The sequence below is a fragment of the Danio aesculapii genome, chromosome 15 (assembly GCF_903798145.1).
Source record: "Danio aesculapii chromosome 15, fDanAes4.1, whole genome shotgun sequence".
In the NCBI taxonomy this organism is placed as follows: domain Eukaryota; kingdom Metazoa; phylum Chordata; class Actinopteri; order Cypriniformes; family Danionidae; genus Danio; species Danio aesculapii.
This window is the reverse complement of record NC_079449.1, coordinates 39922127-39941778: the sequence shown is the minus strand read 5'-3', so window position 1 is coordinate 39941778 and position 19652 is coordinate 39922127. Positions and strand designations below refer to the sequence as shown.

Here is a 19652-nt window from a genome sequence, read left to right as displayed (position 1 = left end):
TGATGCTTGCCATTTTGTAGTGTTAAAATAGGTTCTGTTATTTTATCTCAGTTAGTTCTGCAACCAAGGGCAGAGGTAGCTTTCTAAATGCAATTATGAAATTAAGAATGTGTTTTATGTACTGTTTGAGGCAAGATTGTGATTTCTTCAAGAGAAAAAGCATGTGGTATTATTTTATAACAATATTTTAAATGAGTGTAAGATTCAGTTTTTTTAATGTAAATAAAAATAATAAGTAGATTTTTTTATGTAAATAAAATAATATAAAAGTGAAATTAGACCTAGGGCAGCAGGTACAGGTGAAAGCTAAATTGTCTGTAGTGTATGTGTGTGAATGAGAGTATATGGGTGTTTCTCAGTGATGGGTTGCAGCTGGAAGAGCATCCGCTGTGCCAAACATATGCTGGATAAGTTGGCGATTCACTCCGCTGTGGCGACCCCAGATTTATAAAGGGACTAAGCCGAAAAGAAAATGATTGAATGAATGAATGAAATTAGACCTCAATGCATTTGAGTGTGATACAGTTTGCTGTGAAATAATTCATTAATTTATTCATTCATTCATTCCAATATATCTTAGGATGTCATATGGTTCATAGTAATTTAAATGTGCATTTATGTGAATAATTAAATACTACTACTACTACCACTACTACTGCTGCTAAAATATTAATAATAATAATAATAATAATAATAATAATAATAATAATAATAATAATAATAATAATAATAATATAAATTAGGGATGTAATGATTCACCTGACTCATGATTCGATACGATTCACAATACTATTCTCATGATCACGATTTTTTTACAAAATTATTTCTCATTTTTTCTTAAATGCTGTACTTTTTTTTTTTTTGCCAAAATAATATATTTTCTGCCATAACCAAATTGCCATTTTAAAAAACAAATAAATTCCAAAAAAAGAAAAAGAACAATACAAACCAAAGAAGACTTATTAAAATAAACAAACTAAAACTGTGACTGTGCGTTGATTTTACATTTTTAAAAGAAATATCATCATATGTTGTCTGGCATAAGCTAAGATCTTTGCACATTTACAATGTCCCCTGCTGACGAAAACGTTTTCAGTGGGGACTGAGTTGGCTGGTGTGGAGAGGTAAGCCTTTTCTATACTAGTGAGCCGTGTGTACAGGGGTGGTCAGTGGGCCCTCTGATCCAGGCGACTAGCCAATGGCATAAAAAAATGAGGCAAATACCCATCATGGCCTCTCAATCTTCCCTATCCACCGAATTTGCTCTTTCACTGTCTCTTCACTCCCCCAATAGCTGGTGTGTGGTGAGCACACTGGCGCCGTTGTCCTGTGACCCCCGTCATATCATCCAAGTGGATGCTGCACACTGGTGGTGGTGTGGAGAGACCCCCCTCATGATTGTGAAACGCTTTGGGTGTGTGGTCATACACAATAAATGTGCTATATAAATACACATAATATAATGTAATATAATATAATATAATATAATATAATATAATATAATATAATATAATATAATATAATAATATAATATAATATAATATAATATAATATAATATAATATAATATAATATAATATAATATAATATAATAATCTCAACTAAATAACTTGTGTAGCAACTAGTTGACTTGACTTTAATAACAAACATTTACCCGGCAGCTAGCTCTCTGCAAATCCCTCATGGCAGCTAAGCAGGGCTGCGCCAAGTCAGTACCTGGATGGCAGACCACATGGGAAAGCTAAGTTGCTGCCGGAAGTGGTGTTAGTGAGTCCAGCAGTGGGCGCTCAACCTGCAGTCTGTCTGGGTCCTAACGCCCCAGTATAATTATCTGGACTCTATACTGCTCAGTGAGCGCCGTCTTTCTGATGAGTTAAACCGAAGTCCTGACTCTCTGTGGTCTTTAAAATCCCAGGATGTCCTTCAAAAAAGAGTAGATGTTTAACCCTGGCATGCAGGCCAAATTTGCCCACTGGCCTCTGCCTATCATGGCCTCCAACCCATCCCCATATCATAATTAGCTTCATAACTCTGTCTCCTCTACACCAATCAGCTGGAGTGTGGTGTGCGGTCTGGCGCAACATGGCTGCCGTCGCATCATCGAGGTGGATGCTGCACACTGGTGTTGGATGAGGAGATTCCCCCCCAAAAATATGTGAAGTGCTTTGAGTGTCCAGAAAAGCGCTATAAAAATATAAGGAATTATTATTTTTTATTATTAAGTCGACTTAAAAAAGTCATCCAACCCCTACTTCAGTGCAACTCAACACAACACATCAGCTTGACTTGAGCAACATGTTCCCCCAGATGTCCCTCATGTGCGCTCGTGTGGATGTGATTGATGGTCAGAGTCTCCGTCAGACAGACCCGACTCACAGATGGCATTCTGCGAGCGCACTTAAAGGCCAGTGGCAGAAGCGAACACAGCATCACAGCCGCAGCGCCTGTCACTCACTCCAGCTCAAAGAAATCAGCCTCTGTGATCTGATCTTGAGAGACTTCTAGAAACCAGCGCACAGACACAAACAGAATATGTAAGGCGGCACGATACCACTCGCTTTCGGATGGTCAGTGAAAGATAGGGTCACGTCGATGGAAACCCTTGCTTTGCCATCGACACAATCATCAGTCTGTTCAGAACTGACATGTTCTCCAACTTATACACTGTTAAAGGTTCCGTGAAGTGCTTTGAAATGTACGTTTTTATTCTATGTTTGACGTAATCTCAACTGAAATATGAAGAGAGGGTGGAACATAGAGTAGCTCCTTCCCTTTTTATAAAACAGCCAATAGTGTTTTGTTTTATAATCACTCTGCTAGCACATCAAATAAAAAGAAAATGAGATTCCTTAAAGGGGGTGGGGCATGACAGACAATAGAGAGCATTTGATTGGTCAAGATTTGATGAGAAACTGATGTGAATAAAACCATTGATCCGTTTGGGTGGAAGTAACAAACTACAAGCCTTTACATGTTTATATCAGTTTTATATCCTCTAAACACAAATTTTTGCAACTGTTTTGGAGCACACTAGATTATAGATATACTTAAAACTAACAATACTAACATCTAAAAAAAACCTATTTAAACTTTACAGGGCCTTTAACAATTTCCTGTAGAATCTACAGTAACTTATTGGCAGCAGTTCGCCAGTAGCTTACTGTTAATCAATTACAGTAAAAATACTGTACTTACATTGAGAGCGCCATTTATATTGCTGTATACAGTATTTATTTACAGATTTGTATGTATAAGTTTACTGTAAAATACACAGTAATTTTCACAACTTTGAAATACAGTAACATACTGCATAACTGTCCTAGAGTAAAATACTTCTCTCATATTACAGTTAAATACTGTTATTTACAAAAATCTTTCACAGTGTAGTATTATTAGCATTGTTTCCATTCAAAGATGCTAATTAGATTTATGATCAAAACTAGAATATCCAGCTTGATCTCACGAGAAAATGGAAAAAGTATTTTACGTTTTGTCAGTTTAGTGGCTTATTCGTCCGAATTCGTATGAGTTCAATCGTACAAAATTGTACAATTTTAAAAAGGAGGCGTGGCACCTAACCCCACCCCTAAACCTAACCGTCATAGGGGGATGAGCAAATCGTACTAAATTGTACGAATTAGATCGTACGAATTCATACGAATTAGCCACTAAAACAAAAAGTTACGAATTGCCGTGAGATTGTGTTGGAATATCACATAAAACGTTTTGCGAATAAAGGGTGATTTATTTTTCTGCGTTAAGCGCATGTGCATGGTCTGGCGCAGTCAAAATAGTCCTTGCCATGGCTGACGCGCAACTCTCAAAAAATGTAACTACACGTCGCAACGACGCATAACACAAGCTCTGTGATTGGTCGACTTGGTAGCTGTAACCAGTGTAGGCGGGATCGAGAGCCGCATGAACCTGTTGGGCTTTAGTGACCATGATAATGATGCAGACTGAACATTTGATAAGAACAGTGATGGAGACAGTTCAAGTAAGTTAGCTCTGAGGCAGATAAGACAGGCGTAGTTAAGTATATAGTATAATATATAAACATCGTTAGCTAGTTGCAACATTATTCTGATGCATCTGGATATATTAGACTTGTTATTTATTTGTTATAATATTTACTGGAGAAAATGTTTATATTTACTGTATGTTGTATATGATAATACAATATTGTGATTGTTTTGAATAATATTTAGCAAAAATAAATGGAATAAATGAAAGATGATGGAATATCAGTTGTTGGAAAGTATAAGGTGTAATTAATAAGTTCTGTGTTAAAGCTTATAATACTGCAACACCAATTAAATCAAAACAAACAACAAAATTATTAGTTATAAGAAAAGTTCTAAGTTTGAAATTTCTAAGATATATCCACTGTTGGACGTTGTTGCCATATGGCAACATTTCATAAAGTACCTTAAAAAAGAAATGTTTCCATTTATTTTTTTACAGCACTTTAAGTTAAGCCATTCTAAGAAAGAAAAACAGTCAAATATTTTTTTATAGATCTATCAAAATGCGTGCAGTAGAGGGTTAAATAAATAAATAAATAAATTAATTAATTAATTAATTACATTGTTAAAATATTAAATCAAAAGCTCTTAAATTAAAAAGCTCTGTATTTTAGATTTGTTTTGTTGTGTTTGAAGTTATAAACTTTATATAGATAGATTGATAGACACTTTTTGTGTTTGTTTGTTTGTTTCATTTTGTTATATTGAGACCTGTGCTAAAAATATCAGGCTAATTTCGCCTGGGCTGTGAGTCTTTCCCTTGCTTTTCATGCTGTTTTACCACATCTGGATGGGGTTTTGCATCAGCCGTTAGCAAGGACTTTCTTAAAATGGGACGTGAGGTTCACAGCAGGGGTTTCAAACTAAATTTGTACATGCACCATTTGTTCTTAAAGGGGCAGTTCAGCCTAAATGTCATTCTGCCGTCATTTATTCATTCACTGTCCTGTTCTCCCAAGTCCGTATGAGTGCAAACACAAATTAAGATTATGTTTTAATTGTTTGATGGTGGTCTGATTAGCTTTTTAGTTTGTTTTATTTAAGACCACCCCAAAAAAATGGATGCACACAAATTACATTGATATTAATATATGGTTCATACATTCCTTAAATTCTGTTTCTATCATTTATAAATGTCAAGACATAAAGAGATGGAGACAAATAAGATAATGTCCTGAAAGATCATCTACCTTAAAACATTTAAATAGTTCTTAAAAATAAAATAGCCCCTGATAAATAAGGCACTAAGCAAAGAAAAAAAATGAATGAAAAATGAAATATTTATACCCATGTTAGTTTCATAGTTTTGAAAAGTTTTTTTATTAATTTATTGTCTTAACTCTTGTTATTGTCTTAAATATGATGTAAAAAGTATAAGAGCATTTTTCTAGATCTTAATGCATCTTAAATACATTATGTCCTTTGAGAAGCATAACTAATTAGCAGGAATAATTAGAAAAAAGTATCAACATTTAAATTAGAATATTTAAGTAACTTTTTAAACCCTTCAAATTTGTAAAAAAAATAAAATAAAAAATAAATAAACAATAATAATAAATAAATAAATACATTTTAAAAATCAGTGTGTTTTATTTTATTTTCCATTTTCTTTTTTGTTTTTTATTTGTTTGGTTTTTGCATTTAAAGTTTTAAGCTTCAATTAAAATTACAATTTGGCCAAAACCAACTGCTGGGGTAAATTGTGGTAAAAAAAAAAAGAATAATAATAATAATAATAATAATAATAATAATAATAATAATAATAATAATAATAATAATAATAATAATCAATTTATGTATTTGTCCATAATTTACGCATAAACAGTGCATCCGGAAAGTATTCATAGCTCTTCACTTTTTCCACATTGTTTTATGTTACAGCCCTTATTCCAAAAATGGATTCAATTCATTTATTTCCTCAAAATTCTACACACAATACCCCATAATGACAATGTGAAAAAAAGATTTTTTGGAAATTGTTGCAAACTTATTAAGAATTAAAAAAAACTGAAAAATCACAGGTACATAAGTACTCACAGCCTTTGCTCAATACTTTGTTGATGCACCTTTGGCAGCAATTACAGCCTCAAGTCTTTTTGAATATGATGCCACAAGCTTGGCACACCTGTCTTTGGAATTTTTTGCCCATTCCTCTTTGCAGTGTTGTACAGCCATTTTCAGATCTCTCCAGAGATGTTCAATAGGATTTAGATCTGGGCTCTGGCTGGGCCACTCAAGGACATTCACCGAGTTGTTGTTAAGCCACTCCATTGATATTTTGGTTGTGTGCTTTGGGTCATTGTCCTGCTGGAAGATGAACCGTCGCCCCAGTCTAAGGTCAAGAGCACTCTGAAGCAGGTTTTCATTTAAGATATCTCTGTACATTGCTGCATTCATCTTTCCCTCTATCCTGACTAGTCTTCCAGTTCCTGCTGCTGAAAAACATCCCCACAGCATGATGCTACCACCACCATGCTTCACTGTAGGGATGGTATTAGCCTGGTGATGAGTGGTGCCTGGTTTTCTCCAAACGTAACGCCTGGCATTCACTCCAAAAAGTTCAATTCTAGTCTCATCAGACCAGAGAATTTTTTTTCTTATGGTCTGAGAGTCCTTCAGATGCCTTTTGGCAAATTCCAGGCAGGAAATGGCTTCCATCTGGCCACTCTACCATACAGGCCTGATTGGGGATAATGCAAATTTGAGTTTTATAAAAAAAAAATACAAAAAGCGCCTCTTTTTTTAGGTGTTTATTATAACACAGACAACATATATAGTTAATTTAAACACTTTCAATAGTGTTTTCATGACAATTCAAAGGGTTTTCTTTAAAATGATACCAAATTTATGCATTTACACCTCTGCATCTGGATTTGGGAAGCTTTTAAATTTGGGTAGGCAAAATCCAGGCGAAAATCCCAAAATAGCACTAGAATTTAACTGGTTAATAAATATTAATAATACTAATTAAATAATAATTTAATCTATTTTGGAATACGGCTGTAACTTAAAAAAATGTGGAATATTTGAGTTGAAACATCGGCTGGGTCAGTTGGCATTTCTGTGTGGAGTTTGCATGTTCTTCTCGTGTTGGCGTGGGTTTTCTCCGGGTGCTCCGGTTTCCCCCACAAGTCCAAAGATGTGGTATAGGTGAATTGGGTAAGCTAAATAAGATTACATGCATCTAGATGTAATAAGAGAACATGCATCTAGAGAAGCATGACAGCACTGCTGGCAATGAAAATCAGAAACTGACTGACATACTGTATATAGAGAGACAGAGTGGTGCGTGTGTGTGTGTGTGTGTTTGTTTTCATCTGGATGATACTCACAGTATCTAGCTTTCACACCATTGACCAAATATCACACCGCACCATATTACACAGCAATTAGCTTCAACACTTTATTAATATTTATCACCGGATGCTGAAATTTACACCAGCCATTCCTCATATTGAGCACCAGTTGGGGCCCGGATTCAAACAAAAGCTCATAAATCGTACATATTTTGGCATATAATGGCTTGTTAATTTACATGTAGAAATTAAATTGACTATGGTAGTGTTTCTAAACCACGTTCTAAACCTGGATTACCACCAACACTGCATGTTTTGGATATCTCCTTCATCTGTCACACCCATTACAGGTCTTTCAGTCTCTGCTAACGAGCTGATGATCTGAATCAGGTTTGTTTGGTTAAGGGGACTTGGAAAATGTGCAAAGCTTTGTGGTCTTTCAGGAGAAACACTGGACTATGATATTGTCATGATATTGTTTTACTAGGCCAAAAAATTGATTAGTAGGTCTTTCATTTGTAATTTGGTTTTTGGTTTGGTTTCATTTGGAATTGTCAATCTCGTGGCCAGCTTTTTCATTTAATTTTGGGTCAAGGAAATATGGCTGCATATTTATGGAAATTAAAAATGTACACTATAAAATATATTTTTTTAAAAGTTGACGTTTGTTGTTTAAGATGTTATTTTTTACAGTGTACAAAACAATTGTATTGCATTTCAAAAATTACATTGCTTTTATGCTTGGTGAGCTTAAGAGATTTGCAAACAGCACTGCCATATTAAAACGAATGCAATTCATTGTTATTTATCCACAATAATGCTTTAAAGATTCATTCATTCATTCATTTATTGTCTTTTTGGCTTAGTCCCTTTATTAATCTGGGTCCGCCACAGTGGAATGAACCACCAACTTATCCAGGATATGTTTTACACAGCGGATGTCCTTCCAGCTGCAACCCATCACTGGAAAACACACACACACTCTCATTCACACACTACGGACAATTTAACCTACCCAATTCACCTCTACCGCATGCCTTTGGGCTTGAGGGGGAAACCGGAGCACCCGGAGGAAACCCATGCAAACACGAGGAGAACATGCAAACTCCACATAGAAATGCCAACCCAGCTGGGGCTCAAACCAGCAACCTTTTTACTGTTAGACGATTGTGCTTCCCACTGTGCCACCGTGATGCCTGCTTTGAAGATCTACCATAATAATGTAAAGCAAAAAAAGTAAAAAGACATTAGTTACTTAAAAATAGCAACAAATAGTAAAAATAGTGAGTAATCCTGTTATATCTTGAAACTGTTAAGTTGACTTAACTTAAATCTTATAATTATGCGCATAGTTCATTTACTTAATAAATTTAAGACAACATGTTTACTGACATTTTTTAAATTAAAGCCAACCCAGTCTCATTCTGAAAACATACCCCTAAATACATTTCTGGAGAGCGCCAAATGCGTCCCAGGAGCAAAGTTTTTTGCTGTTTTTGCTTTCGCAAATCCACCAGAGGCCGCTGTGTACACTTTTCTCTCATGAATGCCATTTGTGCCTGCTGTTCTCGCGTAAATCCACCAGAGGCCGATGTCAAATGACTGACTGACTGACTGACTGACCGACTGATCAATCGACTGACCCACCCTCATCCTTCCCTAAACCCAACCAATAGTGTTTTCAAAAGCACTGATTGACCCGCCCACCCACTTCCCTACACCCAACCAACAGTTTTAAAAAAAGCAATCCAGGCGTCCGTTCTTCGTACCTTGCTTAAATGATCTAAGATGATTTGGCAGATCCTGGATCTTTTAATCTTGATAATTGATCTCTGGCTAATTTGGTTCTTTAAACAAGTTTGCGAATCAGATTAAAATGTCTGAATGAACTGATCTGAGATCGCTGTGTGTGTTGTGAAGGACTGATCTATCGATCCTCGAAATCATGATCAGCAATGCAACAATTGGCTGATGGCACAGCAGCGTAATGACATTATCTAATTAATATTCAATTATCCATGTGAGTAAAATTACATAAAATAAGCAGTAAACGGTTTGTTAAATATGACACACAATAACTCCACATTTGTTGTGAGCTGCAGGCTTTACACTTTCATGTGTCAAGAGTATTCATCATGTATTTCAATGCACATCAATGCATTTAGTTCTATATTTAGAGAAGATTTTCTTTATTATAGTAGCCTAGACCTACTCAAGTTTTTTTAATCGACGTAAGGAATAAATGTATAAATTAATTTTGCATCAAAACAGCATTTTGATATCGGTAAAGGTGTCTGCAACTTTTTTGAAGCATCAAATCACTGGTATATTAGTTGTCAAAACATGTGCATGACTGCAAAAATTATTATATTTTTTTTTAAGTCGAATATTGTGCATGTACGAGTTTGTATCTAAAAAGTTCATATCAATAAATTTTCTCTTTGAACCACCAGGTGGCAGTCTTTGTACTTTATTTCGGAGTGCAGATTGCAAAAGTTGTATTTATTTATATATACTGTATATATATATATATATATATATATATATATATATATATATATATATATATATATATATATATATATATATAGTTAAAAATATATATTTACTATTTTCCCACGTGTATATAACTGCTACTGTAAGAAAATATCGGCATTTGGTACATACTTTCAGTATTATCTTTGCTTGAACTGACCCAATCTAATCCTGTTTATATGAAATGAACCTGCTCCCGAGCAGGTTTGAGCTACCAGAACTGTCGCTATGACAACAAGTCTCAGATGAGTTTTGAAGAACTAAATGATCCTGGATCATGTCAAATCGTCAATATCCAAATCCAGCTAATTGAATAATACACGTACGAAGAACGGACCCCAGGACAAGACCTTGGCTAGATTTTACCACATTCTCACCCAGTTATTTACTTGTTTATTTTATTTTTTTTGGCTTCTGTTTTTGTCTTACCTGCTTTCTAGAACCGTTCTAAAGACAAAATGCAGCCATAGGTTCCTCTGGCTACGTTTTCAGAATGAGCCTTTAATCTTGCAATTCTGATAACTTTTAAAGATAATGTCTGTTTTTATCAACTTTTCTGTCATTTATTTCTCATTTGCTACTTATTTTATTAATTTGTTGATGTTAATATATTACATAGGCTTGTATATGCATATCCTTTGGCATTCAAATTTGCTTTGAACTTGAAAGAGAAAAAGAATTTAATTTGACCTGTCAGAGCACATTGCTCCTGAATGGCATTTCTTTTTATTTTTTTTTATTTCGGTCTTTACTTTAACCTATTAAAAAGAAAAGTGTCATAATAAATACAATTGTTATATTTAAAAATGGAATTATGTTTTGTTTATGGCATATAGTTAACTAAGTGATGTGGGTATATGGTGTGCTTCAATCCGACTACCACCGCAAGTGCGGGAAGCACTGTAATTTATAGTTTTTACAATAAGTGGTGAAATAAATACATTTAAATTTTTATTAAGTGTTTTTTAAATCAAATAATAATAATACGAAAACATTTATTTAAAAAGTATTTTGTGACACCCACATCCGTCATTAAAACGCAGGTTTTAATAACTCAGAATCCATGCGTTAGTTTTAGTCGGATAACGCCTACTGTATGCAATACTATATGTAAAAACTAAATTATTATAAACTAACTACACTGGGAAACGGCAAATCAACGAACTATGTTTGTGATAATGGGACCTTGGCTAACGACGGTTTTGGGAAACGCATCTAATTATATATTTTTCACTATAGAATATCCTTTGCCGTGCAACAATTTTGCTTTTGACCTAGATGTCAAGTGAAAGCAACACGCATCCCGGCATTATGGATATAGTTAATTATTAGCTAATAATAATAATAATAATAATAATAATAATAATAATATATTTTATAATTAATTATAATATTATTATTATGCATTAGTTGACATAATGCTTTTTTAAACAAGCTATTTTTTTTCTTTCTCTACATGCGCGTGAAAGAGAAAATGAAAAGAGAAAATAAACAGACAAATAATATGCGGCTCACTTTGCATGCGGATATGCCCATTTATTTAATTAATTTATTAAAACATGAGAGTTTTTAACATGAAGTGGCAGTTGGTCAAACATTTTTAACATAGCCTGTAATAAATAATAAATAGCTTACTGATAAAGTATGTTGAGGTGATCGCAAGTTCACAACTGTGAGATGATGTGCTGTGAGGTGATGTGCTCTACCGGCAGGATAATCTATGTTATTTTGCTGTTTTTCATATGCGCACGTTTAAGATTTGAGGTAATAACATTGCCATGATGGTCAAAGAAATCAAAACATTATTTTCACCCCAACGCAATTTTATCGGGCACTAAAGGCTAATAACTTAATTCTTATATTTGCTTTTTGAAGCCTATGGCTTCTCACCATGTATCTTTTCTACAGCATACAGTATAGTGTAAGAGCATGTCTATAACCAGGAAAACTAAATCAAAATTATATTTTAATTGAACACATCACAACACATACAGTAAGCTACGCCTACAGAACAGTCTGTTTAGTATTGTGAAAAGGCAAAGCTGAATATCTGTGGTTAAAGTGCCACCCAGCGGTCAAATGCTGCTGGCGCATCAATTACCGCCGTCGCCGCGGTATGAATGGTGGCAAAAGGAACACATTGAAGTAGTAACATCTGTATATTGCAACAGTTGCTTTTTACTGTCTGTTTTTGAAGTCTTCTATTCGGCTCAGCAAATAATATTGACATATGCAGTTAATTAATAATTAATATAATTAAAAATGTTATACAATTGACAGCCAAAGTTGTTTCATTTTTGATTATAAAAGCACATCATTTTGAAGAAACCTATTTTGAGCCACCTCTAAAATGACTCTTCTTCATGATTGACTCAGAAATGCATTCCATTATATTTGCCATTGTTAAATTCACAGTTTCTAGCAGTGCATTCAGGTAATGTTTTTTTTTTATTATTATTATTATTTTTTATCAATTCTTTTGTTCCCTGGGAATTGAACATATAACCGTTGTGTTGCTAATGCAAAATTAGTACATTATCTAAGTAAATGGGTCTGTCAGTTTTTTCTTTACCTTTCCACCAATGTTTTGTGTTTTGAATGGATAACAATTATAGGATTTGGGATGAAAAAAGGCAAGGATAACAAAGATGTTATGAACTTTTTACCATGTGTGTGTGTGTGTGTATCAAATAAAAGAAAGGTGCTGTTTTTATGTGGACAGGTTATGCATGTAAATGTTTAGTACTGTTCTTTTTGCTGAATACAGTACTCCAGGGTCATGTTTTACTTCATTCATAATGCTGCTGATCCAGGGCTTTTACAGTACGCAGACGTGGCTTTTTGTTGCATTGTTTCTGTTTATTCTCACAGACAATAAGAATTCCTTGCAAGCTCTAATTGATGATTTCTTCTTTCCATTTCCATATGCTACATAAATAGTTTTGCAAGATAAATAAACTCCATTTCAAAATGGAAACCTTCCGCGATGTGTAGTTATCAGGATTTTTTCAAGATATTGACTTTTTTTTGCATGATTGTAAATGCGTTATTACTGATATATGTATATTGCATATAATGTATGAAATTGCTTGTTTGTTTGCTTAGTTTTTTTTCTCACATGACGCCCAGCACTCCTTCATAGATGTTTTCTCAACATTACAGTATGCATGCCTGGCAAATGTGAGCATATTGCGTCCATGTTTTTCCCTATTTTCACGCACAGGTTGCACATCTCCATTTGAAATAGCGAACTTGAGCACACAAAACACAATAGGCTCTATCATTCACCTGGATAGACGCAAGACGTGTTTGGCATGATATGTTGCTATTTTCAAACCAGCTCAAACTCTAATTTTCACTTTTTGCACCACGTTGTTTAAATAGCAGATCTATTTGTGCCACTTTGTGGACTCATGGGTGTGCTGATAGAGGTGTGTTAAGGTGCATTATTGGTGCGTTGCTATTTTGAAGAACTGAAATAAACTGCCCAATTGACCATCTAAAAGTAGGTCTAAAGTCCAGCACAGAGCGCGTGCATTCAGAGCTTATACATTGCTTAAAGGGCACCTATGGTGAAAAATCTACTTTTCAAGCTGTTTGGACAGACATATGTGTAGGTATAGTGTATAGAGCGTCATATTGGGGTGATATTAACACACCCTGTCCTTTTTTTTTCAATTCAACAACATAAAAGTGGTGGACCAATTGGAGCAGTTTTGAGATCGACCGTAGGAGTCGTAGGAGTAGGAGTGTCGTCCCCCCCTGTCCATCAATATTGAATGACAGGCGCATTACCATATCCTCAGTTTTCTGTTTCACATCTGCCATTTTCAGCGTGTGAGTCAAAGCAATGTCACCAAAGAAACATCCTTGCTCTATTTTCAGATGTAAGGCTCATTGGGCTCAACACAAGATCAACATTTACCACATGATTGCTCTCATAGGCGCCATTGTTTGTAACTTTAGATGGGTTTGCAAATATGTGTACTTTTCATTGCTTCCTTCTTAAACTTCAGCCGTTTGCATTTCCTGCAAACACAGAAGGTCCCTGTCATCTTAACTAGGTGCAGCTGGAAAGTGCGAGTGTGTTGCCTCACATGCGCGCCCCTTCATTGCAAATAACGAACTTGCCTTAAGCAGGTCGCACACCAGAAGCGTTACTGGGCGATGCACAGCAACATGCATTTTAGAATTCTAAACATAGGTTTCTATCAGGGTACACACAACGGCGCCGCAAGTCGGCGGCTGTCCTCGGCGCCCAGCCACGACTCAGGGCACTGTTCATACTTCTGCCGCGCCACAGAGCCCTATCTGAATAGTTTCATTTTAAATAACATGCGAATGTGCGTGTCTGGTGTGCCGTGACACGGCTCTGAGCAGCGCATCCGTGTTATGCCCTTTAGTTATAGCCTCAGTCAAAGTTAATTCAGTGTGTTTGGTTATTAAGGCCCGTGCACACCATTTTGCTTATGTTTTCCATCGACGTTTAACACCTCGTGACTAAATAAATGCCGCCAATGTGATCGTGCACACCAAGGAGCAAAACGGCAGGCGTAAAAGCGTCATTTTTAAAGAAACGCCTTATGCTCATTTTATTTTTGACGCACCGCGTCAAAACCTTCTCCACCAATCAGATTGCCACTTTTGTTTATGTGCATGTAGCTGCTGAAGTTACAGTAAACAGCACTTGCTCAAACGTAAAACTGTCAATGCGAGCGCACATTGAAGATGCCCAAAGGCGATATGAACGTGAAGCTGCTTATTGCACTAGTGAACAATAATCATTTCTTTATCGCTAGAGCTGGAGCTGTTACTTGAACCATCCATGCTTCTTCGAGTTGCCAATAACTTTAACAACAAGCCTGTTAACTTTTTCTCTTCTTCTTCTGGGTTACAAGCGGGTGTCAGAAGCTTAAAGTTGTGTAGCGCCATCTAACGTCAAGGAGTGATTTTGCATACTCTGCTGCTCGACGCCAGTGAAAATCGCTTGGGTTTGAATCAGGAAAAACGTCTCAAAAAACGCTGACGATAAATGCAAACGAAAAGCATCCCGGTGTGTACGAGCCTTTAGTCTTGGTGTAAAAGCTCGGAACTTTAAACTAGAATACAGTTGGCTGTAAAACTATACAATGACACAAATGATTTGTGTACGAGTCGAACATGTACGTCTGCATGCTGGTCCTTCTGTCCTTCTGAATGCCGTCTTCCTGTCTGTTGCCATACACAAAGTGGGGAAGCTCTTGGCTCCGCCCCCTTGTTAAGTTGGGCGAGATATCGAAACTAATTTTCATGTAAAGCAACACACCCCTAAAACAGCGACTTGTGTACACACCCCCCAAATTGACACTTTTTAACACATTATATTAAAAAAATCTGAATTGTGTTTTGAACTGAACCCAAACTGGCACTGGCACACTCAGAAGAACCATAATATTTATATTAATACCTAAAAAAGGGGGTAAACTAGGTGCCCTTTAATACACACAGGATGTACAGCAATACACAAATACCTTTACATATGAAAAAAATTAAAGGATTAAAATATTACAAAAATTATAATTTTCTACATAAATATAAAAAACATGTCCCCATTCCTTTTTTTCAATTCATTCATGACAATTTGCATTTGTGTAATGTTATTTTTATTAGCAGCATTATTTATTACGTGCATATTTATATTTGTTTTAATAAAAACAAGTTTAGATTTGTCCACCTGTTGGGTTTTGGAGACGTATGCATCACCCTTTGAGGCATAAGAATAGAACGTGTGTTTTTTGACAATGTTTTGGTATTATTGTTCATTTATTCATTTTCTGGACATTAGAACTGAATTTAGAAATAGATTTGAAACAAAATCAAAAAACAAAAAAACGGCCACTACAAGTTGTTGTGTTTATATATGCTATAATAAAATAAGAAAATGTTGATATTGTCTCTCTTCTTTTTAGGAAAACATTGTGTTTTCTTGGTATTGTGCTTTCACATCTTTATCTGGTCTACACTGTACTGTCAGGCATCTAAAATCTAGAAATTATTATAATATAAATTATTATCCAACATTCTTAGCTTGTATATATTTCTATAAACCAGTCCCTGATGCTTTTGCATATATAAAAGCTATATACTATAACCACCTTAAATTTCCAACCCAGGCTCATTCTGAAAACGTAGTCCCGCGGATGTTTCTAGAGACTGCGAATTATTTAGCCGGGGGTACTTATGGGTACATTTAATTTTTTTTTTAACGGGGCAGTGTGACGCTGTTCCTTTTCACGCTTAACGTTACCGGCTGACAGCTTACCCCATGTGGAGGGCTTTCCTGCCGTAACCAGTTGGTCCAGTTAGCTCGTTGCGTACGTCAGCGGACTTGAGATATCCTCTTGTGGATTCGCGAAAACAAAAACTGCAAAAATACGTACCTCCCGGGACATATTTTGTGGTCTCCATGAACGTCCACGGGACTACATTTTCAGAATGAGCCTGGGTTGCGAATTTCAGCACCTTAAGCACTTCATAATCCTAATGCATAATCATAATCAAATGCATGGTTGGTCAGTGAGTAACATTAGCTCAGCGGCTCATCTTGGGGCTTTGTTTCAACAGGTCAGAAGGAGGTAAACGCTACGGGCAGATCATTCACAGTCAGGAGCAGCGTTCACCTGAAGGTGGACAGAAAGGATGATGGAGCTGCGTACACCTGTGTGGTGGAGCACGTCACACTGGGCTCTTTACCGCACCAGGTCACAGAAGTGCTGGAGGTTCACTGTGAGTCATGCATTTGGACTTACGTTTTACAGAAAAAAAGCTTTCAGATAAGCTCAATTGGGACTTTCACTAATGTTTTTTGGTTGGTAACTGCAATTTCGTTTTGCAGAAGTATAGTTGTAGCTTAGTTACAAGTTTATATATGAGCAATATCGCACGAGTAGCAGTGCGATATGACTGTATATCAGCACTGATGGGAGGCGTGCGTTGCCCTATTGCCCCACCAGTGACGATATACAAAAATATTGCACTGCTACAAGTGTGATATTGCATTTATACAACAATTCGACGGCATAATCGACTTAGAATGTCACTTACCAGTTTAATAATGATTTGATCAGTCTTTTCTCCTCTAAGGGCTTATTATGCGGTCTCTGTTGCCATCTTGTGGATGGACAACGTCAACCATCTTTGCTCTGCTCAATGACAGGCTAATAACAGCAGACGTAATGTATCTTTGAAACTATGAATATTTAAAATAGGCACTGCATAATTAAACTGCAGATGCAATCTAAACAATGACATTCTCGACTAAAAAAGCCTTAAAAGTACATTGCTGCAACAGCTGCAATATTTTTCAACCTGTAGAGCTTCCTCTGCTTGTTGCTGTATGTGGGCGGAGTAATACACAAGGTTGAAGAGTGAAAAGGCTTAACTAGTGCTGTTATTTGCAGTATTGCACGGCTATCAGCCAATCAGATTCAAGAACAAGACAGAACTGTTGTAAAAATAGTATTAGTAGTAGTGTAAAAAAGTTTGATTGTATGATCTGTAATGAATGTGTAATGAAGATTTGCTGTGTCTTCTGATTTTTGTTTTTCTTGTGTTTTGTTTGTTTTGTTTTGCTTTGCTTTTTTGTTTATGATTGTCTTGGGTTTTATGTTTGTTGTGTCTGATGTTTTTGTTAATTTTGCCTTGTGGTTTTGTTTTGTTTTTTGTTAAATATTTTTTGTATTTGTCTTTGGTTGTTTTACTGTTTTTTTATTTATTTATTTATTTATTTATTTATTTATTTATTTATTTATTTATTTATTTATTTATTTGTTTGTTTGTTTGTTTGTTTGTTTGTTTGTCTTATTCATGTTGGGCTTTGCTCTGCTTTTGTCCTTTATTTTATTTTGCTTTGATTTGTTCATTTGTTTGATTTTGTCTTTCATTTTTGTGAATTGTTTTGGTTTTGTCTTACTAATTCTCCTTACTTTCTTGTGTTGTTTTCTGTTTTGATTTGTTTATGTCTTTAATGTGTACTGAATTTGTTTTGTGTTTTTGTGGTTCTTTTTTCTTGTGTTTTTGTTGCTGTTTTGTCTTGTATTGCTTTTTTGTTTATGATTGTCTTGGGTTTTATGTTTGTTGTGTCTGATGTTTTTGTTAATTTTGCCTTGTGGTTTTGTTTTTTGTTAAATATTTTTTGTTTTGTCTTTGGTTGTTTTACTCGTGTTTGTTTGTTTGTTTGTCTTATTTGTTTTGTTTTTTGTTCTGCTTTGTCTTTTGTTTCACTTTGATTTGTTGATTTGTTTGATTTTGTCTTTATTTTTGTGAATTGTTCTGCTTTTGTCCTTTATTTTGCTTTGATTTGTTCATTTGTTTGATTTTGTCTTTCATTTTTGTGAATTGTTTTGGTTTTGTCTTACTTTTTTCTTGTGTTGTTTTCTGTATTTGGTTATGTCTTTAATGTGTATTGAACTTGTTTTGTGTTTTTGTTGTTTTGTCTTATATTTATTTTTTGTTTATGATTGTCTTGGATTTTATGTTTGTTGTGTCTGATGTTTTTTTTATTTTACCTTGTGGTTTTGTTTTGTTTTTTGTTAAACATTTTTTGTTTTGTCCTTGGTTGTTTTACTCTTGTTGTTTATTTATTTATTTTTATATATTTTTCTTATTTGTTTTGGGTTTTGTTCTGCTTTTGTCCTTTGTTTTGCTTTGATTTGTTTGTTTGTTTGTTTCATTTTGTCTTTAATTTTTTTAATTGTTTTTGTTTTTGTCTTTTTTTCTTTTGTCTTGTGTTGTTTTCTGTTTTGATTTGGTTATGTCTTTCCTTTGTATTGAATTTGTTTTGTGTTGTTGTTTGGTTTCTTTTTTACTTTTGTTTTTGTTTTGTTTTGCTTGGTATTTTTTGTGACTTTGTTGACATTCTGTCTTGTGATTTTGTTTTATTTCTCTTTGTTTTGTCTTTGTTATGGCTTTATTTTGTCTTTTATTTTGTTTTTGGTTATTTGGTTTTGCTTTGTTTTAACTGTGACTTCTTTCAATTTTGTCTTGATTTGTTGTTTAATATTATGTTTTTCTTCATGTCATGCGTTTGCTTTGTTTTGTTTTGTATTTTTAATTCTTTTTTATTTATTATATCATGTCCTATCTTGTGTTTTGGTTACGTTTTTGTGTTTGGTTTTGTCGTTTTGTTTTTGTCATTGCAGATCCTCCTCAGGTAAAGATTGTGCACTCAGTAATTGTACCTCAGGAAGGACAGTACTTCAAACTGGAGTGTATGTCCAAAGGCAACCCACTGTGAGTGCTGCTTTCTTTTAATCACTTACGTGAACATTGTTTGAGTATGGTTTGTCTTGTGAAGCTGAACTTGCAGAATCCTCACGTCTCAGGGTGGCCCTTATCTGCATGCACAGAGCAAAAAGCAATAATACTAAATCAGATCGTGGTATTTGGGAGATATTTGGTGAGTCATATAATTGTCTAGAGACAGTTGTAACTCTTTTAGTGTGACCTTTCTGAGGTAGAGGACAAAACTGTGGAATGTAGCTCAAGCTGGAATGATAATAAAATGAAAGACAAATATTTTTTTTGCCATCAGACTACTAAACTTAAAGCTATTTTATGATGTATATTTACAATAGAAGTTCACATTAGGTGCTTTCTTGTCTTTAAAAATTAAGTGCAACATGTTTTTGTTTGTTTGTTTGTTTGTTTGTTTGTTTGTTTGTTTGTTTGTTTGTTTGTTTGTTTTTAAGCGTTTTCAAAAAATATATCAGAAGTTTTCAAAATAAAAATAATTTTTACCATACGACCGTTGTTGTTTT

At 34.8% G+C, this 19652-nt stretch overlaps 1 protein-coding gene across 6 annotated transcripts in view; it reads left to right on the top strand.

Annotated features, from left to right (window-relative positions):
- cadm2b (cell adhesion molecule 2b) overlaps positions 1-19652 on the top strand; it is a 473989-nt gene that overhangs the window by 409851 nt on the left and 44486 nt on the right. For all 6 annotated transcript variants that reach the window (XM_056473677.1, XM_056473681.1, XM_056473676.1 and 3 more), the window contains 2 exons: positions 16459-16620; positions 19035-19125. In XM_056473677.1, coding sequence (XP_056329652.1) covers positions 16459-16620; positions 19035-19125 — 253 coding nt within the window. The remainder of the gene's footprint in view (positions 1-16458; positions 16621-19034; positions 19126-19652) is intronic.